The 22,939-nt window shown below is 43.7% G+C and overlaps 1 protein-coding gene across 1 annotated transcript in view; it reads right to left on the bottom strand.

Annotated features, from left to right (window-relative positions):
- Window positions 1-90: 90 nt before the first annotated feature.
- The window catches only part of barc (RRM1_TatSF1_like and RRM2_TatSF1_like domain-containing protein barc), a 44,050-nt gene continuing 21,201 nt past the window's right edge, over window positions 91-22,939 (bottom strand). Inside the window, exons 4-7 of the mRNA XM_037425015.2 lie at window positions 19,958-20,133; window positions 8,023-8,119; window positions 4,919-5,008; window positions 91-654 (exon numbers count right to left, since the gene is read on the bottom strand). Coding sequence (XP_037280912.2) covers window positions 304-654; window positions 4,919-5,008; window positions 8,023-8,119; window positions 19,958-20,133 — 714 coding nt within the window. The 3' untranslated portion in view covers window positions 91-303. The remainder of the gene's footprint in view (window positions 655-4,918; window positions 5,009-8,022; window positions 8,120-19,957; window positions 20,134-22,939) is intronic.

The raw sequence follows: 22,939 nt of genomic DNA, 5'->3' as shown, positions 1-22,939 counted from the left end.
CAAGGAAACTATACTAACTGCTTTTGTCCTAATCTTGTCACTTTGTAAACAATGTTAACAGACTGTTGCTGAGAATAAAGAAAACCGCTGTTGGCAAATGTACATCACCAGTATTTATTGCTCAGTCTCACTGGAAACCAAGCTTTTTCCCACCATTTAAGCCAGAGCATGCTCATTATATAGTCAACATGTCTGACCTAGAAAAGAAAACAAGTGCTCTCTCGTTTCTTTACTAACAGCCAAACAGCAACCCTCAATATATGTACAAATAAAAAAAATTAAGCTAGTCCATCTGAAGTGCATTCAATCTGCTTCTTCTGTTGTCTTAGGCCTCTTTTGTGCGCTGGCACCATTTTCAGCCTCTATGCTGTCTTCTGCCTCTCTCTTTGGCGCGGACGTCGATGGAACGGCTGATGGGTCTGAAGAGCTGCTTTTGGCTTTTTCGTCGTCATCGGCTTCTAAGAAGTCGTCCCACTTTTTCAGTCGTTCCTCAAGTTCCTCTTCCGTTTCAAAAATCTTGTAGCGTGTTCGACCATCCCAGGTCTCTGCCGACAACTGGCGCTGGGCAAACCATCGGCCGTTCATTCTGCCGATGCAGGCATCTGCCTCCTCAGGCTCCTTGAAGGTCACCGTGGCGACGCCCTCAGGATGCCGCTGAAACACAAGATGAGCATTGGATGGGAGCTTCTCAACTCCGTGTTAGGAAAGTGTTTACCAAGTTTTTTTATGTCAGTAAATTTTCTTATGTTGCACCAGAAACACATGATTAAAATTGTTTTTGACCTGACTTTCTTAGAACAGTGTACTTTGAAAGAAAAGTACATCAACTTACTATGATACTTGTTTGTACCCGAAATGATGAGGTTCAAAAGTAAGCCTGTCTGCTTTCATTTGGCAAAATTTTTTTCCAGGCTGTCATCAATTAACACACAAACGAGAGTGCACACTGCCATGTGACAGAGGCATGGTAACAATTTCTTTGTTAAATTACTCGTCATTTCAAATCACAATTTATGACAACTTCTTGATAAGTTTACCCACAATTTCAGAACAACAATTTCCAAGATTTTATGTGCCGCACGGCAAGACGGTGAGGCCTCAGAGTAAGCTCAAGTTTTCAAAATGTTTTTAGCAATTTACAGTTAATTTTCGCCATCGCTTCTTGCTAGTTGTTAGATATGTTATTTCATACCTTATGCACTCATTTCAACTCAGTTTTGAGCACTGCTAACCTTATGACCTGTAATGAGTGCTTTACTGTGAGCGTGATCACATCAGATGAGATGCTTCGATAGACAACATGCCGGGCTCCTAAAGTAGTCTACACTTTAAAGATGTAAACTCACCAAGAAGGCTAATATTAAGGTATCTTGCAAGTGGCCGTCATTTGTGAACAATAGGGTACATGTTTTCACTAGTTAAAAGACACCACAGATTCGAACAAAGCAATACTAAACAAAAGAAGAGTGCCTCTTAGTGAGTGCACAGCTTATTTTTAGAACAATTTTTTTATTTAAAATTCAGAGTGTTTTCTTTTTCGAAGCTCCTCACACTTACCTGCAGCACTACTACCTACGCGTTAAAGGACCCCTAACACTAAGTTTCGAAATTTGAGATGCATGTGTTGATTGGTAGTGCTAAATGCGGGGCCACTTCTGACCGATTATTAGTGGCGAGCATAGCCTAGAAAATAATTTGATTTGGTTTTAATGTAAGGGTGCGTGCTCTGCCGAGTATTTAGGTGCAATCACTTTCTGTAATTTGACATAGACCACGACTCTCCTTGTGACATGCAAAGATCAACATTCGCGGGGCTCACTCATAGGTACAGATGAACGTGAATAAGCATCTCAGTTGTTACTTCTCTGTGTCTGAAAAGCGCGCCCTTTTTGCAAACGGAGACAGTGCAACGAGTGCAGTGCCCTTTGTGTGCACGGTAACTATAATCGACTCCTGTTAATTCAAAGTTGCCTAATTGAAATTTTTGGGTAATTAGAAGTCAAGAAGTCGATCTATCAATTTTGCATGCACAACTATAGGAAAAAATGCTCGTTAATTCAAAGTTAAAAGTCCATTATGCTGGTTAACTAGAAACCGTTTCTCAGTCGAGAACCTCGAAATGGCCGTAATCTTTTAATAAAGTGGTAATTTTTCATGTGACAAGACCGCGAGGACAACTGTTGGACTGCGCTGTTGTCAGCATTGCCACTGCCCGCAGCACTACGGTTCATGAAGCTGCCATTTTGTTTAATCAATGCTGGGGCATCGCATTGATCACATCGGCTAACTAGGTCTTTAGTTGTGATTTGTCGAGTGCTTTAGCCACGCGGTGGGTTGAAGTCTTGTTGAAGTTAGAGAAGCACGACTGAATGCAGGCAGAAAAGACACAGCGCCATGTGTGTGTTTGCGTGCTCTGGCCAGTCCGTGTCCAGTTGCACTCTTCAAATATATAGCATGGTAAAGCAACTAGTTCGCCAACACACTGTGAGTTGATTCCGCAGTGTTTCCACAGCTGATTCAGAACGTTGTGGTGGCGACGTTTGATAATGAAAACTTATGGCCCCTAACGAATGCTTGACGTCGCGATGAAAGTCGAAAATCTTGAAAGAAGCTGACCACCAAGCCTAACCCTCTCTCGAATTTCATCAAGCGCGAACAGGTGAACTTGGTGACGGTAGTTATGGTGCCGTTTTTAGCGATGTCTGTCTTGAAAAAGTCCTTGCCGTGGACAGCCATGTCAATACATGTGAACCACTAATGAACAAAAAAATTGTGCAGATGGTTTGGCTAGTGAACGACGGCATAGAAAGGAACTGCCAACGAGGACTACCAATGTTGCTATTGGTCTTTCTCTTGTGCTGCGGTTTTTATATTTTGTTGAAGAAGACAATGTTGAAGAAGCACTTCGACATGTGTAGTGCTTGGAAAACTTTCTAGCCACAGCCAGGTTCGGCAAAAGATGATGAAAGACTGCTTTCTTTCAGAACTGTCAGGTTTAAAGCAATAAAGAAAGTTTCTTGTCCCCTTTACTTAATCGGAAGTTCGTCTAATTAGAAGCTTTTCGTGGTTCCCGCGAACTTCGTATCAACGGAAGCTGACTGTACAACAGAATCGTTCCGGTGAGAGCCCAAGGCATACAATTCTCTCCACCGCGAGATAAGGGTGCGCGAGTGAGTGTCCATCCCCCTTGTCTCCACGGGATAACGGATGCGTGGGAGATAAGAGTGCCTATTGGTGTGTCATGATAATCTGGCAACAAGTTCTCATGGCGCCATCTCGCTGGTAGTGCTGAAAACACTACAGTTCCACCGAGATGGCCATCGGCAACAGTAAGTGGTAGCTATATAAATAGCTTGCCGTTTGAACGTTGAAGGAGGTGATCCTTTGTGGCTCAGTGGTTAATGCCTAGCACTCACAATTCAGTGGTCGGACGTTCAATTCTGCACACAGAAGTCTTTTTCTGGATTGTTTTTCTTTCTTGAATGGCGTAAACACCGGGGAAAAATCCAGCCGAGAGTGTCCATATAATTGCTATCCTAATAATAATAATGTGAAAGGTGCTTTAGTGCAGCCAGTTCAGAACTCTCATACCAATTTTGTACTGTCCAGCAAGCCGTGGTGGCTGTGCGAAGCAACAGCTTCTAGTGACCCATGGGCAGCCACATTCCTGTCTGCACAAATAAGAACGAATTTGTTCCAGGCTGATCAACAGAAGTGGCTGAAAAAGCCTGTTAAAACACTTTTTTATTGGGCTGAGCTTTGCTGCTGTGCAGGGGCCACATAGCGTGCCTGGTGATTAAAGTCCTGTGTGAAAATGCTGTCGAATGCATTCAACATGTATCAAAACTAGCCTGTCTCATGCTGCTAAGTGACATAAAAACAATTGTCACAGGGCAACGCGGCCTCCTTCACCTTCTCACCAAGCTTGAATATTGCGAATTCACATAAAATGAACTCATTCTGCTGCATCATGACGGTCCGTCGTAATGAGAGCAGACTGTAATTATTTTGCTTAAGAGAGGTGCAAAAGCCGCAACTTTTGCCTCTCACCACTTTGTTTACGACTCAAAACTTCCTCTTAAATAACTTGAAACGTTGCTGTTATCATACGGTTCGTGCTGATGACGATGGTGATGCAGACTGTGCCACTTTGGTATGTTTCTTCATGAATGCCACTCTCGTTCATTTGAGTTGCGTTTGCAGTGCTTCGTGTTCCGCATGCTCCGAGAATCATAACAATTAACTGGGTTGTGGCCTCATATGATCGAATTAACAAGACTTTATAGCCACTGAGCAATGCATATGCTGGCCAGGACCAGAAACCGCAACCAAGTTATCTCATTTTTTGAACTGATGGGTGTTGAATTAGCAAGCATTTACTGTAAAGGGCATTTAGCCAAACTTGCGCGAAGCTGCAACACAATTGAGAGAAATTTTTTTTTTAATTTGTCGCTCACTGAATTTTGTAGCTCTCTTCTTCAACCACTCTCTGTGGTTGATTGGTATGTGGGGTCCCAAAACCACCATATGATTATGAGAGACGCCGTAGTGGAGGGCTCCGGAAATTTCGACCACCTGGGGTTCTTTAGCGTGCACCCAAATCTGAGCAAACAGGCCTACAACATTTCCACCTCCATCGGAAATGCAGCCGCCGCAGCCGGGATTCGATCCCGCGACATGCGGGTCAGCAGCCACTAAACCTTAGCCACTAAACAACCACTGCGGGGCAACTCTCTGTGGTTCAAACGTGTTCTACTGCATCATTATTATACAGAAGCTGCAGTAAGAAGGGCCAGATATGACTAATGCTACATCGAAAAGAAGGGTGAGGTGACAAAGCAGCTTTGTGCCTTATGCTAAAACACTCTGCTTCAGCAACAAATGCACTTCTAAACAGTGTTCTCGCGTGTTTACTTACATCATATACGACCACCTTCTTGACCTCTCCGAACTGGCCGCACTCTTCACGAAGGTCCTTTTGGTACTCCAGAATCAAGGTAGGGTCACTCTGCAATATGCCAGAGGACAAGACATAAAACACCATGCTCAACTACGAATGTCGCTTCCAGGCACTGACTGAGTGACCGAATTCTTAAGCACATGGTTAGAAATCAAGGAATGAAACAAGTCACACTGACATTTACAATACACAGCCTTGGTCACTATATAAGATGACTGTGAGAAGGAGATGTCCAATTACTTATACAAGTAACGTTCCACAATTTTCGGAGCCAAAACCACCATTTATATCATTATGAGGCACGATGTAGTGGACTTTTCCAAATGATTTTGACCAGCTGGGCTGTCTTTTTTAACATGCACTGATATCCAGCAGTAGAATTGGTCTGTAACTTTTCACATTATCGAAATGTGATTATCGCAGCCAAGGCCAAACCTGCATCATTTGGTTCAGCAGCCAATCACTATGACTACTGCACCACCATGGCGGCCTCAGATCAGTATAAGCGATTGATTGATTGATTGATTGATATGTGGGGTTTAACGTCACAAAAACATCAGATGATTATGAGAGACGCCGTGATGGGGGACTCCGAAAATTTTTATTACCTGGGGTTCTTGAACGTGCACCCAAATTTGAGTACACGGGCTTACAGCATTTTCGATCGGTACAAGCGAAGCCTTAACAAGTCACCAAGATGAAATAGCACAACATAATCAAAAAGAAACATTTTGGGTGACAATTCACTCATGTTTGCCATTAAAGTTCACATGCATTTGTGAAATCTTAACAGAGTACTTAATGCAACTATGAATAATCTTACACAATAATATTAGCCACACTGTAGTGACGATACCATTTCCAGAACTGTGAGCTTATCAATCTTCATTTCTATGTGCACTAAACTTTTTTCCAGAAAGGCAGCTACGTAACATTCAAACCTAAATGACAGCAGCATAAAAAGTTATGGCGACTGAACCTGCCTATCTGTGAATCCACACAGCTAGGCTGAATAAACCCCACCATGCAACTTCTATTCAGACTACATGCACAGTACAATCAGACAGGCCTCTCCTACAGTAAAATGTGCAACAATGTTCAATATTTCTTCCATACTGCGATCGAAACAACTTACAAGTTGAATTAAGGTACCATGATAATTGGATTATTATAGCTGATAATTGTTCTACATGAATTGAAAAAGAAACAAAAGGAAAAAGAGAGAACAAGGTTGATAGAGCCGTGGTTACCACAGTGGCAAGGTAATCAGTGCATCTCCACTTTTTGTTTTGACTGTAGACTGCGTTAGCTCATTTACATACAAAAGATGATTTCACATCATGAGCTACAGCATGCCAACACCTTTGCCTATTATAATGCCCTAACCACAGCAGCCAAGCCATGTGCTTGAAAAATGCACAAGCAGTGACAGTCTACTCAAAAGCCGAATACTACAGCTTTCCTGTCTTATAGCACCAGTTTACCTGCCGCAGATTACCAACAAGGTAAAGCAAGGAAGGCCATGCTATCTTTTTTCCTACCGCATGAACACTGGAAAAGGTTGAAAGAGCGTGCGAGACTGTGGTGAGAAAAAGGCTTATAACTAAGCCGATGCTATGAGTGCACGGCATGTGTGTATTGAGATAGGTGTAGTGGCTAGCATTGCCAAAGTGTAGCAGGTGCTCAATGTTAAGTCTAACGCACTGCTGAAATGGTGTCGTTAGACGTGGGTTCACCTGAATGAGCTCATCTCGTGCTAATAGCTACTTGTCAGACCACTGAAACAGTGATACCTTGATGAAAACAAGCAAAATAAAGGATACGGTTGGCACATCGGGCCAATTGCTGCTGCATTATCTTCAACGCAATAGCACAGAAATACAACAAATAAAGCTGAGCTTTATTGTGAAACAAAGCAAGATATTTGCAGGCAGTGTTTGCAGTAACTAACAGAAAAAATAGGCATGCATGTCAACAAGCAAAGGCCAAATAAGCAAGCATATGTTTGCCCATGGCTAAGGCAAAAAAGAGAGAGAAAAAAAAAACAGGAGTGGCCACCACATGCACGAAGCCGCATCATCCAAAAACGCAAACTCTGCATCACACACTGAAACGGATGGCCTGCTCATGCACGAGCATCCCTCCACCTCATCTGAGTCGCTTCTACAATTAGTGTGCGGGTGCAGTAGTTTTTGTGCTGGTATAAAACTCTTGAGTTATTGAACTTGAGGCGATCACCAGAAAACTATCTATTCTGTTCCACATTTTACTTGCACGCTCACAAAGCCAGTCGGTCAGCACGTCAGCAGTCGCGTCATTTTTTTCGGCTCCGCAAAAGCTCATTGCACTTTTGCACAACAACTAGCCTTGTTACAAGATGATAAGTTGAGTTCAATGTTAAGCACTGCAACCGTTTCGTGTAACATGTGTGCAGGATTGTGTAGAGAATTTCTGTGTCATGTGGTACCTGCTATGACAGGCTGGCAGGTGCTTCAATGACCAGATGCGTGAGCATGCAAATAACGTCCAAAACAAAAACGACGGTTTTCCGGCACTTCATTGTGATCCGTGAGGCAATCGTTTTGAGTTCAAGAACACATCAGTTTCATACCGGTACAAAGACGATCTCACCTTCATAATTGTACAAGCGGCTCAGATGAGGTTGGATGCTCCTACATAAGCGAGCTGTCCATTTAATTGTGTGATAAAGCGTTTACATCTTTGGATACTGCAGGCTCGCGCATGTGATGACCATTCTTAAATATATATATTTTTCACTTGCCATGTATAAAAATGTGCTAGCTTTTTCTGTTCTTGCTTGTTTAGACAGATGCCTGCTTTTTTTGTTAGTCTATGTAAGCACGGCCTGTGTATATACCTCGATTTCTTTCGCAATAAAATTCAGTTCAAAGTTAGCACTAGTCAGTGTCCCCTCTTGGCTATAGTTGTGCTTTCACAGTTACTATATAGGCAATAAAGTGGAACAGCAATGCCCAGCAACATGCTACAAATGCCAAGCACTCAAAGCCCAGTGAACAGCGTGAGTCCCAATGTGAACTTACCTCGAACTCCTTTGTGTCAAACATGTTCTTGAGCACCACGGTGCACTCGTGCTTGTCTCGCATGCCCCGCAGCTTCTCTGGCCGCCAGTCAAACAGCCTGTGCACACAGAGAGGCACACCATGCTAGTACATTCTTGACAGAACAAGTAGACAGTAGGGATAACTCCAGTTGCGGGTTAAGTGTGGTCACGCACGCTGAAAAAAAAGTGAGCCCTAGTCGTCAATAAGGCCTGAAAGATTAAAAGAGACCTCCCACTTACTTCATTACTGTCAAAAACTTTTCTAATTTGACTCAAAGCTGTAGCATACATGTAAACCAAATATTACTGCACTGTATTTTCCTGAAAAATTACAACTAGAGTACATGTGAAAAAGAGACAAAAACAGCTTGGTCTTTTCTTTGCAATATCATGCCAACTACATAACAAAGCAACAGAGAGCAAGCAAACCTGACAAGCACGCTAAAACCTAATCCACTCAGACATTACAGGACAGCGAAAAATGTCAGCATTAACCAAATGTTGAATTATCGACAGTGTAAGAAAACAATAAACAGCCGCATAATTTATTACTCCAGCACACTAGCACTTTCTGTACAAGTAGGCGAATTCTCTTCTTATTTTGAACAAGAGCAGCAGGAAAGCTGCGATTTTCCTCCTTCTGCCACTTCCTTTATGATGCAGGTGCGGCACAAGACTTCCCCCTCCCCCCCCCCAAGTCTTTGTTCATCGGAAACATGCTCTGAACCCCTCTCTTGTCACGTACCATCACCACCAATCTTACCATAAGCGCATAATGATAATTTTTTCATCACAGCGTCAGCAACAGTTTGGTCATCCATTGCGACGTAGCAGGCACATTTAACTACTATACAACTGAAATGCTCCTTAACAGTTCATAGCAGTCATGAACAATAACAAGTTACCGTAGTAACGCGTTACCAATATCTAGTCACTTTTTTTCAGTAACTTGTAATAACCAAGTAACTTTACTAAAAGAAAAAGTAATCCCGTTACTTATGCACAGTAACTTTGGCTGCAACATTGTCTTTGGCTGCAACATTGTCGCTTTTCTGGTAACGCTCCCATGACTGCTTTATGCCATTTCAAAGCCTGTCGCCATGTCTGAGTTTCGTGACAGTGTGCACACTTGCACCAAGAAAACCTAAGAAACAGAAGAAACCATGGTGGCCGACATCTGAATCACAGACAGCATCCATGCAGTTATAAAGGCCTGTGTGCGCAGACAGAAATTTAGGTGTCATACTGCATCTGTGGCAGACAAAACCAGGATCACTAGAGACGCGATCCATGCAGTGTTGTAGCACACAAGTAATTCTGAAAGCCGGAGAAAAAAAAACTGCTGTTTGTCACAACAGCTGTAAACGAAACAGCGGGTGCTGTCGACGCGATCATACATAGTGCCTACGAAATTTATGCGTGATGAGTAAAAAATAAACTAGTTTACTGTAGCCACTGATAGCTTGGCTGCCATCAGCGCAATGACTCATGACCAATGATGTCACACATAGTGGTTAGCACACATAGGCATGAAGCGTTCCGGTTTTTCTGTCGTTATTTATGGTTCCAGCTAATGTAAGTATGGGCTGTGTGAACAGTGCAAGCAAGTCCGAGACACCATTGCCTGCAGTGCAATTTAGGGAAACCTTGTGCCATGCGATCTTATAGGCCTCCAAGTTCCATAGACTGTCTGAAGCATAGAGTTTCATATAATATTACCTAGAGGCGAACCTGGCCCTAGTACCTACGTGGGCTCCTTCAGCAGCGCTTGTACCCTGATGGGAATTATGGGAAGTACAGGTTTCGAATCTGCTTCGCATGAATCATGTTCTTGAGATTCCCGACACTTGTTTGCCGAGTGTAAAACAAAGTGATATTAAGTTGTATCCAATTAAAACTTGCTTCATTCTATTGTACTGACATCTTGTTGCAAAAAGTTTTCGTGCACATGAAGTACAATTGAGACCTAGAGAAATTTAACCACCAGGGTACGCATTCCTCTGCCAGTGTCTTCTAGAGTTGGCATCAAGATATAATGCATAATTTTTTACAACATTTGAAAACAAACAATTTTGTTTAGCGCTCAAAAGTATGCATTATCGATTTATAGAAATACCAGTACAGTATTAGGTGAGAAACACTTCACGTGTTTCGACTGCGGTCGCCGGTACCGCCATCTTTCGCAGCACCGTGCAGTAAAAGCGCCGTACGCTTTCAGATTTAGTTCCAAACATGTCATAGGAGCGTTTTCTGACCAAGTAATTCATATTTCCTGCGAAGTGTTGGTGGCTGGGGCAATGCATTTTGTCTTAAAGTTGCGTCGTCCCACCGATAGAGATCCGATGCGGTCCGCGAACCAATATCAGCGGCAGTGTGGCATTGTTACTTTATCTGTTTGCTCACGAGTGTCCTAACCAAATGAGTATAATAAAGTTCACCCTGGGTTAGGGTCGGCATGCCTGAATCTCTGGATTGATTCACGACGCAAACTACAGGTGGCTAACATTTCTAGCTCAAATTAGCACAACTAAGAAAATTTAGAGGTTGGTCGGGCATTTCGGCCCAGCGTGGCACAATTTCAGCGAATTTTATTGTTTTGGCGCAGCTCAGCACAAAAATGGAAACTTGTATCAAATTGGTGCAATATGCGCAGCTGTTGCATCCCTGTGTCTCTGCACATGCCATGGACCTACTGCTATACCAGTGGCTACTCTAGCCGACAACCGCAGACAAAGAACTGTTATACAGGGCAGCCATTTGGAGATTTGTGGCCGTCGGTCCAGCACAGCACTGCTGGCTCCATTAAACCAGTGCTCAGGCTGAGCCAACTGCCACGGCTGTGATTCGTCATTGTGCTTTATTGTACAAGCACTCCTGGTCTAAAAAAAAAAAAGTTTTGGCCCTCATTTACCACAGTGTTCAAGAAGTGTGCCATTATTGATATTAAAAAAGCTAACAACTCCACAGCAAGATACAACCATGGATTAAAGCACTTGAACTTATTACAGTAGAACTCCGCTGATACGTTTTTCATGGGACCGTAAAAAAAAAAAAAAACCGTAGGAGCCGGGAAACGCAAGAGCCGAGAAAGGTGAAAAATTGCGAAATAAGAGTGGTGAATTGCACATAGTTTTATTTTAATTCTTTTGCTTGAAAAAATCATGCAGCGTTGCCTGGCACATCTTCTCACGCCTGACAAGCACAAGGCGTTTTTCAAGCACCTGTAGTGCCATGTGGCTCTCGCCATCGTCACTGGTGCGCACATATCTTCGCAATAAATCCAGTGCCGCTACGGCCGATGAGGACGTTGGCTGCGGTATCCGCTCCACCTCCTCCTTAACTTCCTCGTCCCTGGCACACGTATCGGTGCACTCAGCCATAATGTCGTCGACGGATAACATTGTGGAGATGACAACGGCGTCGTCAACAGAAGCGTAGTCACTGTACGCGATTCCACTGGCACCAACAGTCTCCATGGCAGTGTTCAGTTCGTCGCAGTCTGCGAACGCACCGTCTCCAACATCTTCTGTTGTGTCATCTGTGCGCACACCGAAACACTTGTTGAAGCAGTGTTCAACTGTAGCAGCAGTGACGGCGCTCCACGCCGATGCTAAATAATGCATGGCATCTAAGATGGTGACGCCTGCCGGCTGCTGCCCACGCTCCACGCTGGCCAGGGACCGCTTTACAATGCACTTGCGGTAGAAGTGCTTTGCATTTTTTATTATTCCAGCGTCCAAGGGCTGAAGGTGGCTCGTGGTGTTGGCAGGAAGAAAAACTACCTTTACGTTCCGCAGCGACGCAGTGTACTTGGGATGTGCGGAGCAGTTGTCGAGAAAAAGAACGACTTTTCTGTTCTGGCAGCCCATCTTAGAGTCCATGTATCTCGAGAACTCCTCAAAAAGTGAACACGTCATCCATGCCTTGGTATTATAATTGTAGTGGCAGGGCAGGTGAAAGATATTTTTAAGGCAGCGTGGGTTTCGAAACTTTCCTATCACCCACGGTTTCATCATTTCTGAACCATCAGAGTTGCAGCACAGCAGCACCGTTAGTTGTTCCTTGCTGCATTTTCCACCGTGGCAAGCCTCGCCTTTTAGGCTCAGCGTCTTAGAGGGCTGTACCTTGAAAAAAAAAAGGCCTGCTTTATCGGCATTGAATATGTCTCTCAGCTCGTAGTTCTTTATGATACACACCACCGTCTCTTTCTAGGCCTCAACAGTCTTCGTGTCCACGCTTGCAGCCTCTCCGTTGACAGTGCGGTAGCATAATCCGTGTCTGTTTTTGAAACTGTCGATCCAACCGTTAGATGCACAAAAACTGTCGATACCGAGCTTGTCGGCGATCTCGAGTGCCTTCTTTCGCAGAATGGTACCAGTGAAGTTAACTCCTGCGGCCCTGGCTTGTTTAAACCATTCGAAAACGGCCTTGTCAAGCTGTACGTGCTCCGAACTCCTGGCTTGCTTGCACTTGACGTCGAAAATTCGGGCATTTTCTTCAATTTTGATCCTTTTTGCAACGATAGAGTTCAAGGTGCAAGGCGTTAGTCCTAGCACACCTTCTTCCACGTCGGGTTCTCTTTCACAACACGGAGAATGTTCAACTTCTCTTGCAGCGAAAGTGATTTCCGCTTTCTTGATGTCATCTTCTTTGAAGACTATTTGGAGCGTAGGAAGTGTAAAGGCAGTATGCTGCATGCTCGTATAACCTGCGCAATGACCGACACGAAACAAAGGCAATGCGAGCAGACCGCAGCAAGCACGGGTAGCACGGGCACACATGGGCGATGGTGATGGCGATCCGGCTATACCCTTTGAATCGGGCCGCTTGCGCGACCCAGTGGCGATAAGTTTAAGCCAGCGTGACATCCCAAGAAAACAAAAACAGGTCTCGGAGACCTTACTTTTACAGATGCCAAAACCAATTTTAGGGCCCCAACGCGTCATAGACACAATCTTTCTTAGAGTGCAAATACGGATCTCAAAGGTCATGCTTTTGCTGGCATGAACCGAAAATACGTCATAGGTGTTGCCCCCCCGCACTTTGGGCGGCCAATCCCATCGTCAAACCACCAAGCCAAGCTACATGAAAGACAACATGGCCGCTCAGGCCGGCGCGACGTGGCACTTCGCAACGTATGATGCGGGAACGGTCCCACAGTTGCGACGCAGCAGCGGGGTTCCCAATGCATTGAATCTTAAGGGAGCTGTGCCGGGACCGGCCGAAAACGACGTAACAGCCAGGAAAACGCAGCACACGGGAACGCAACAGCGGGGTTCTACTGTACGAGCTGATAGCTGACCAATAATTCCTCATCAGCTGCCAGCTCGTAATAAGTTCATGTGCTACGTGACGCCTAACGGGCGATTACTGATGTTTCCACGTTTAAAGCACATATATACCCCATTATTAGACAAGGGGGGGGGGGGGGTCAGCAGCAATAGCGGCTTAGTTGCCCATGGCACGTTATCTTTCAATCCACTTTTGTTTCTCCACGTTTCTATCAGAATTACAGTAGAATCTTGATGATATGAGTTTGAAGGGAGCATACAAAAAATATTCCCATCCCGAATTCGTAAGAATCAAGACAAGTTAAAGCTGATCATGAAGATGGACAAAAACTTTGCTGGGGTCCACTACTTCTTGATTAAAAAAAAGGTCATGATGCTCTTTTGAAGTTTCATGCTTTCGCCGCCTCTCAATAAAAGGCAGCAGTTTCCTCACTCTTGCTCAATCACACTTAGCATCAAAGGGAGCGGAAGTGGCTTATTTGGAAAATCACTCGCTTCGTTGCTTAAGCGGCTGGAAAAACACACCGCGTAGTCGACACGGAAAAAGTCAGTCCTAAGGAATTAACACCAAAGAATTCAAGCAAAAGTGTTAGAGTGGCTGCAAAACCATGTTCGTGCCCGCCACAAATATTCACATTCTTTCTGCCCCTCGAATACGTGCTTCCGTTGCCGCTTGAGAATTCATTCCTGAGCGTTAATATATGTATGCACCAAGTTCTAGTTATGCATGAAAAGCACTGAAAAGGAACACTTTACATTTTTGCAAACGTTGTTTAAGGAGATACGCCACAAAAAAACAGCACAAGCGAACGCACTGGCAGCTGCGGCAACAGATTCAGCCGGCTGTGTAAAACGAGACATGTTAGGTCATGCCGACTCGTTGCTGCTCCACCTTTTTCTACTTCCACGGTTTGCAGCAATTGTAATTCAAACGAGGCTCTTGATGAACACGTCTTTTTCAATGTCATGAAATTTGCGTGCTGCGTGGGTAGTTCGCGATTACGCTGACATGAGCCACCTGACGCCTTTGCCGCCATGTTGAATGTGCGGCTGATTCTTTACATCATGTAATTTGAGTGCTAGTGTAGCCGGTGCAGTAAAAGCTGTAGCAGAAAGGCAATGAGCTATCGCATGACGGCCAAATTGATCTCAGGCCGGTTTTTTCGCTTCAGCCTCCCAGCAAAGCTTCCCGGTCATTTTTCTGGCGGCGAAGCGAGAGAAATTCCAGAGAGTTCTGCCGCATTCACTTTCTTTGAGGGCAAGTGTGAATGGGCCTTCCTCCTACAAACAAGCCGCATTGCGCCGCACGCTTACAGCAGTCAGTCGTGCAATTGTATCATCCGCGGTTGCAGCAGAAACCATCTTTATAACACTGAATCGCGGCATATTTTATATAATGCATTCCATTTAAAGCAAACTTAAAAATCATAGAGCGAAATGTGCATCAACCTTAATCGTGTCGCAATTCTAGTGTACTTCTGATAACGTCCCCTATACTTTCCTTGACATGATTGTTGCTAGACCTCATTAATATTGTTTTTAACAAAGGAAACGAGCTCTTATATGTACGCTTCTTTTTTATGTGTCATCAGGTCATTCAAAAAAGAACAAAAATTCTAACCAGAATACCAGACGTCCAACAACGAGCACGAAGGTACGAGCACGAAGGAACGCGTGAAGGGGGCTGAGGTCTCGCTCGAGCAGCAACTGTGAACTTTGATTCCAAGAGCGCTACCACTGGCACGCATACTATTTTGACAGGCATCAGCAGTCACCTTGCTGCGCTCTCAACAGGAAGAGACTGTGCAAAAAGAGCATTTCTCCATGGAGCGACCATGGATAATTCTCTTATACTAGGGCATTCTGTAGTTAGGTGATATCAGTTACAAACGAGTTAGCTGCCAGCCTTACTTTGCATAATGTTTCAATTTGTTTTTATCGCATTCAGTGCTTTGCCTTTGCAGTGAAACTGATGTTTTTGTCGATTGATGGAGACGCTGATTGTTCGAATGGCGTTTAGGGTGTGCATGAGAGTACATGCTCTTTATTTGTGGCTGACTGCATGGCCCAGTGTCTATGGTGACTTGTTACCATGTTACAGTGGTTTCGCAATCAAGAGGCGGGACAAGCGCTTAAGATGTGCGAGCAGTAGCTGCACCACATCGTGCCAGACGTGTTGTAAGTGGGAAATTATGTTTAGCTTTATAATAGGCATACTGAAGAACGTTGCGTATTGCAATTAAGAGGAATTTACACACTTTTTTGAGAAATCTCACACTTTCACACGGCCGAATTTTCATCATGTACGTGAAGACAGGGCACAGTGCCGATAGCTGCAGCCACTTTGCCGCAGTGGTTTCATTACGGTACGCGGAGTGACTTGTGAACAGAAAAAAAAAATCACTTTTCAACGTGCTTTCGCCAATTCCCTTACAAATATGAGAGACTGTCAATGGCATGATTATCTTTCAACAGTAAAAACACACGCGGCGGCGCACAGACTTTGGTTTGGTAATGACTAGGGGTGTGCGAATATCAAAATTTTCGAATACGAATCGAATACGAATACACAGCTTAGAATACAAATCGAATACGAATACATAGCTTCGAATAAGAATCGAATATCAAATAATGAAGAGGTGCAATTTTTTCCACCAGTAATCTTTTACTCAATCATATATTTAGATTGGAAACAGTGCAATTGTTATCATAGTCAGTTATTGCACACAAAAATTAAAAAAAAATGTCACCATCTGTACTTGCCAGAAAGCATAAGAGTAAAAAGTGAGCTTGTGACTGTGATGTTGGGTTCAATTCATATAATGGACAAACCTTTTGTATCTTTTTTTTTGTATGGTAGCACTTTATCACAAAAAAAAGAAAGAAAAGCTTTTGTACCTGCCTTGATGACTAGTGAGCAGCAGGCCATCGGTTTGATTTTGTAACAGTTAACACTCATGTAATTAAGTCTAAGCAATCATTAGCGCAGTCTAGATGGGCACAATTCACCCAGTTTTAGCTCAAAAGACCCCAATTTTATAGTTTTATTTTTAATTTTGTCCACTGTTCTTATATCTGGTCAGGTCACTAAGGAAATTGTTCTTGGGGTGTTTTTCAAATACATAGCAAAACTCGTTATTTCGCTTGCTTCTGTTGCCTTCTCGAGGACTGCCCTCGCCATTTTACGATCAAGAATGCTGTGTTCTTTTCTCTTTTCACTCCCTGTTTCACGAAATGTTTTTTGCGCCTCAGTCATCTGCACTAAGTTAATTTCAAGTTCGAAGTGAATAGCGATTTTGGTCAAATAATATCGTATCGAATTCAAATAGTATATATGACATATAAAGAAAAATGGGCATATTTATCATGACCTAACTAACCTGCACAATATTTTTTTTTTAATTAAATAGAGCCTTCATGCAAATGCCCTCTTTTTCTCGTTCAAAATAAGTCGAATGAACTTTTTGTAGTAGCCGAATTTTACTTTCAGCAGGATGCGAGTCATAACTCTAGAAATACGTAACATTTTAGGATTTATTGTACTTGGAGCATATAAGCCGTCAAAGCTAGCTTTTAAGCTTAATAAAATGAATCGATCTAAGAGTAATATTTTCACTTAAAGGGGTCGTGCAACACTTTTTAAAGTAGCCGTGGAATACACTCACTAAAGAACCTTATTTATAGCTTCATGAATTAACCGCCGCAAATATTTTTAAATCCATCAAGTATGGGCGGAGTAGCAAAGATTTCTCGCACGCTGCTAGTGCATTCTATCTTCTCATCCTGACGAAAGCGCTGGAAGCTAAACAGGAAGGGATGGCACGGGAAAAGAAAATACGTCACACATGCTTTCTGAGCTTGTGGAGCCATTTGCCGAGAGAAGAGATCAATTCTTAGCTTACTGAGAATTTATCGTGAATAGCATGCCACGTGCTACGCTATAATATTTGACTTGCGCGTCCTCGGTAGCTTTGCCTACTGATCGGCAGCGTTTTCTGACAATGCTCAAAAAGTATTGCAGGGCCCCTTTAAATTTGATGGGGGGCTTCGTGGCAGAGCGCATTTTTCCTGAATTAGTGCTTTCACTGTTCAGCACCCCTACACTGCAGTGAAACCATCTTTACAAAAGGTACATTTGGATTATTATGCATTTATTTGTTCCTTTCGAATACTTTGAAATTTTCAATAATTTAAATTTGAACCTAAGCAAATTCGAATACAATAATATTCGTTTGAATATTCGAAGCATTCGAATATTCATATGGTTATTGAATGAAAAATGGAATTACAAATTCAATATTTGCCGAATATTTGAAACTTTTGAATGTTTGCACACCCCAAGTAATGACAAAAAGTGAATTGCCGAAATAAATTGAGTAGTGGGCATCAGCGGCATTAGGGAAAAGCTCTAGTAGTGTTCGTTGTGGCCAAAAATATTTTTGAGCCAGAAATGGTTCGATGCTGCTATCCGATAGTCCGAAACAGGTGGGCTAGCCGACTTGTGCAGTTGGCGGAAGCTTTACTTGAATGTGCGCACAAAGGCACAGCGACATGGCATTGCAGCAAAATGGCATAATTGGACCACAACCGGGGAGGCTGTTTTGAAAGGCTCAAAAATTGCAACCACCTATGTTCATTAACGTGAACCTACATCTAGGTACACACGCCTCAATCGTTTACACTGCTGTTGAAAATGCTTCTGCTGCGACCGAGATTAAATCTTGAAACCTTTGGGTCAGCAGTTTAGCGCCATAACCGCTATACAATTGTAGTGGGTGCAAGACAACAGAGAACTTATATGACAAAGGAATCAGTGCTGTCTGTCGCATAAATCATCAAATAACGAAAGCAACCATCGTTGCCCGTACGACCATCCGATATGTAAGAGTGCCAGCAACTACTGTCTCCATCGCTCAGAGCATGGTTGCAGCATGCGGCCTCGTCATCGTTAAGCTAGGGCCGTAACTAGGGCACGTAAGTGCTTCATTAAAGCAATGGCGTTATAGAGCATGCTCAAACAAAAACTTGTCACGGTGAGAATTGGAAGGAAATCACCACTTTTACATCCAGTTTCTTCAGAAATTAACTTTGAACTTTATTTATTCCAACATACCATCCTTTGGGATGCTGAGGGCCGGGGTCGAAAAGCCTCTTCATGGGCTTGACTAGGACCACAACCCCGTACAAAGTGGCAGGGATAGGCGAGTGTACATTATAGTATAAAATAAATCAGACAACACTATGTTGCTCAATTAGAACTGTAAAGGAATGCATAATAGTACTGTAAAGGAATGCATAAACAATTACATATGAACATATATAGACAAATAATGCAAATGAATCAGATCGAAAAATAAACCTTTATGACAATGTACCAACTTCTATTTTGATAATCACATAAAAGATCAATGAGAGTGTACAAATGAAAAAAGAAATACAATGGCATTACACAGGTAGGACAAAAACGCATCTCCAGCATTATGTTCACAGCGTTAGTTGATTCACATGGAACGGCAATAGAAAGCGCAGCATCTCCTTGCCGTAGTTCGAGCGCGTGCGTGGAAGAAACCACGTGTGAATATGACGAGTGTTATAAAAAACGGTCCACCGGTTTATACGAGCAAGTGTGCCCAAAAAGTTGACTTTTCAGTCCTGCGTAATAGCATTTCATAAGACTTGTTTGATAGTAATCTGGTAGGGTTAATAAGTTCATTTCTTCAAAAAGCGGTGACGTGTGACTTCCATACGAAACATCTGCAATGGCGCGAACTTCCCTTTTCTGTATGACATGTAATTTGTGAATGTTAGTTAATGTTATTGTGCCCTGAACCAGATGACAATAATTTATGTGTGATAAGAACCACAATTTGTAGATGAGACGTTTACCTTTTTTTAGGAAGCAGAAAACACACCCTAGACAAGATTCCAGTTATTCTGGATAAACTTGAAGACAGCTTTTCAATGTGGGAATTTTATGACATATGTTCATCAAAGATTACACCTAGACATTTAACACTTGGTACTATCTGAAGTTCCGAGGTGCCAAGCATTAACAGGGCATGCAAAGGTGATGGTTTATTTCTAGGCCTAAAGTGAACAACTCTCGTTTTTGAAGAGTTTAATTATTTTAAAGAATTATTGCATGTCCAGGACGCTAGCTTTAATAATGGCGTCATGGAAGTGTTTGGTGCCCAAAATAATTTGTTAAATTGGTTGCGAGGAACACTCACGAATACGAGTATTTGCCAGAGAGCGGAAATTTTTGGTTCAATTAAGAACTTTGTAAAATAAGGTTTTCTTAGATCAACTTTTAACTATATTTAAAATAACTGGGGAAATGCTCTTATGGCCTAAGCGAAAACCAGCTGGTACGACAATCTTTCCGAGGTGAAAGGCGCACGCACTGCAGTTCCACGTGCAGAGCCAACATTTTTTTTCTAACATAACCAAGAATAGCATCCCTGGAAACTCGTCGTGCATCACTTACAGAATATCCCTAGCCAAGACAAACCAGTTACGTCCTTCTGCTCTCTACCATTCCATCACTATTCCCATCTTACCCTGTCGCTGATAGAACACTGGTGATAAGCCATCAGTGAAAACAGAGGAAGCAGCTGTGCTCACTTCTCGATCTTCTTCTTAAGCCGCTCCTTGTCCTTGGAGGCCTGCTTCTTCTTCTTGGGCTTCTTCGTCGGGTCGTACGTACCCTTCAGCTGGAAACGGGCCCGCTCCACACGAATCTCTTTGTCTCGCAAGCGGTACCCATCCAGGATGCGGAGTGCCAGCTCTACAGACTCCACCTGGTAGCACAGGCATTCAACACAAGAAACCCAGTTAGGTTCAGCAATCTAGACTGAACTCATGCATTGAAAATTTTAATAATAATGATAATTGCTGGGCTTTTCACGTCTCAAAACCACCCTACGATTATGAGAGACTCCGCAGTGAAGGGCTCTAAAGATTTCGACTAACTGGGGTTCTTCGGCATTCACTTAAATTTACGCATACAGGCCTCAAGCATTTTCTCCTCCAACGAAAATGTGGCTGCCGCGGCCGGCATTCGATCCTGCAACCTACGAGTCACCAGCCGAGTACCTTAGCCACTATGTAAGGAAGGTTTGCACTGAAAATTAGTACAGTACAGTGCTCCACTGTTAAAGCAAACATTGAAGAGTGTAGCGGCCGTCCCACGGCTGCAAAAACTTTTGTGCAGGCGTAGCACATGCCGCAACTGGTTCTTTATTCTTTATCGCTGCCTGCAACAGTCTGCTGTGGCACTTCCAAACGCCGCACAGCAAACCGCTCACGTGACGACACAATGAGAGCGATGCGCACAGTCCACAACGTGCTTGCATTAAACTCGCAGCAACTGGTGGCCAGCGGAGGTGCCTTGTGGTTACCACACGCTCCCGTGCTCCCTAGGTACAACAGGTTAAGAAGTTTTTTTCATGTTCTTGATGTCTCTTAAGTACCTATAAAGGTACTTAAGAGACATCAAGAACATGAAAAAAATAAGAAAGCAACAAAGTCACACTGAGATGATGTGCTTATTCTGATATACAGTAGACTTTCAATGAACAAAATCTGAAGGGACCAGGAAAATGTGTTTCGTTTCACAGGAGTTCCGATTACTGAGAGATGAGCATGACTTAAGAATTCCAATAAGCAGCCAATCATGCTGAGAAAACTGTTCCATTTAAGCATCAGTTTTGTTTGGGGGGAGATGGCATTGAAAAAAAAAAACTTTTTTGTTTGCTGAACTAGAGCAATGAAATTTGGCATGCATACTCGTATGTGCCTTGAATATAGAAATATAGAGTTTCATCATGATACCTTGAGTAGTTACAACATGCTACATGGTTCAACTTATATGGTCTGCTCATGGAGAGCCTAGCGCTGTACAAAACATGCCAGAGAGCTGCAAATGGTGTTGATCTTTACCTAAAAGAAGAAGAATCAAAAGGGTATGAGAATCCCAGAATTTTTATCACTTCTCTTTTTTTATATAGAGATCATCGTGGCAGCCTACACACATTGTCAGAAGCAGTTTCATGTACAAGTCATCTTTTAGCAAAGAAAACTGGACCATAAACAAGAACTTAAAAGATTGTCAGACCCTCAAGAAATGTTTTGAGAATCAGGAAAAAAAACTGCATCAGAATCAATCCAGGCATTCCCGTACTACACTTTCCAGGAGCAATACAGTATGTCCGAAACACACCTGTGAGAAAAAGCCTGTCGAGGTTTTACAAGTCGTTTGCATTTGTTAAAAAGCACCAGCGTTGTAGTCCTTAGTGTCCTTGTGTAGGGGCGACCTTTTGTGTCTCTGCCCTTTCATTTCATGCATGTATAATGATTTTTTTGCCCGCTAAGAGTCTTATTCAGCAGCCCTGTGGAGGGTAAGTACCCCAGGTTGCACACCCATTACAGCAGAAATCTTCGTGTAAGCTTGCAGGTTGCCTGCATTGTATACCTCGCAACTGCCTCATGCACAGCTGCTTCTACAGTGAAGAGGGAGGCATGCTGCTGCTTAGAAATTAGCGACCATATCACTGAGTGAACGCCTTTAGCTGAACTTTGATTCTTGTTGCCAGTGCAACGAGCCAGCGGTTTCGGACAGGCGTTCGTACACTGGCCGCAATGCATCGACAACTCTGCTGGACAGACTATACAGTAGACTCCCAATAAACAAAACTCACTTAAACGAGAATGCCTCATTAACGGAACTAAACGGGCTTTTATGGCTGAATTTCTGTGTGTTGTGCAGTAAAATTCATCGGTTAATTGAAAGAGAGCTTATTGGTCACCTACAGTCAAACGGCACAAACTCTAAACACAACATAACTCGCTCAGGCCTGTAGCGAGAGAGGAAGACGGGACAGCGGCTAACGTGGTCGTGTCGTTCTCTCGCCACTTTATTATAAAAGGCGATTGCCAAAGCGGAGCGGCGGCGGCTGCCACGTCCGAACCGCCTGGCGCGTGAACTCAATCTCCATAGCTCGCGCCTCGAGCTGTCGCATGAGCTGCACGAGAGGCGCAGCGCGGTGGCTAGAAAAATGACGATGATGATGACGCTACAGATTACTCCCTCCCCCTCCCCCCCCCCCCCCCCCCAGAAATGAAGCCTGAATGAAAATAAAGAGAGCCTATATACAAGTGAGTTTAGGTTCGCAAAACGAAACGGGGTCCATGAGCAGTCCAGGTCGTCAACGGGAAGGGACAATCGGCAACATGTGGGTCTCTGGCGGGCGACACTGAGAGAAACGCAGCGGGCAAAGATGGAAGCGCCGGGTCGCTGTGGCCATAAATACGAGCGTCCGACGACGACTTGGCGGGATCACTCGAGAGCGCACCCGGTGCTTCGAGAATGCGTGTCTGACAAAGGTACCCACAGGTGGAGCCGTGGGAGGGCGCCGAAAAGGCCGAGCCGGTGATGATGGCGAGATGGTGCTATGCACTGAAGCGGAACCAGGACGACCGAGTACTGAAACATAAAGGATGCGGCGGCGTCTCCAACAGCACACATGGCGCCGACATGGCTGTTGACAAGGAGCAGTGGGCTGGCAGTTCTGGCCCGGACGTAGCTGTCAATGGAACACCGACCTG

Source organism: Rhipicephalus microplus, chromosome 5 (genome assembly GCF_043290135.1).
Source record: "Rhipicephalus microplus isolate Deutch F79 chromosome 5, USDA_Rmic, whole genome shotgun sequence".
In the NCBI taxonomy this organism is placed as follows: Eukaryota; Metazoa; Arthropoda; class Arachnida; order Ixodida; family Ixodidae; genus Rhipicephalus; species Rhipicephalus microplus.
This window is presented reverse-complemented; position numbering and strand designations above follow the sequence as displayed.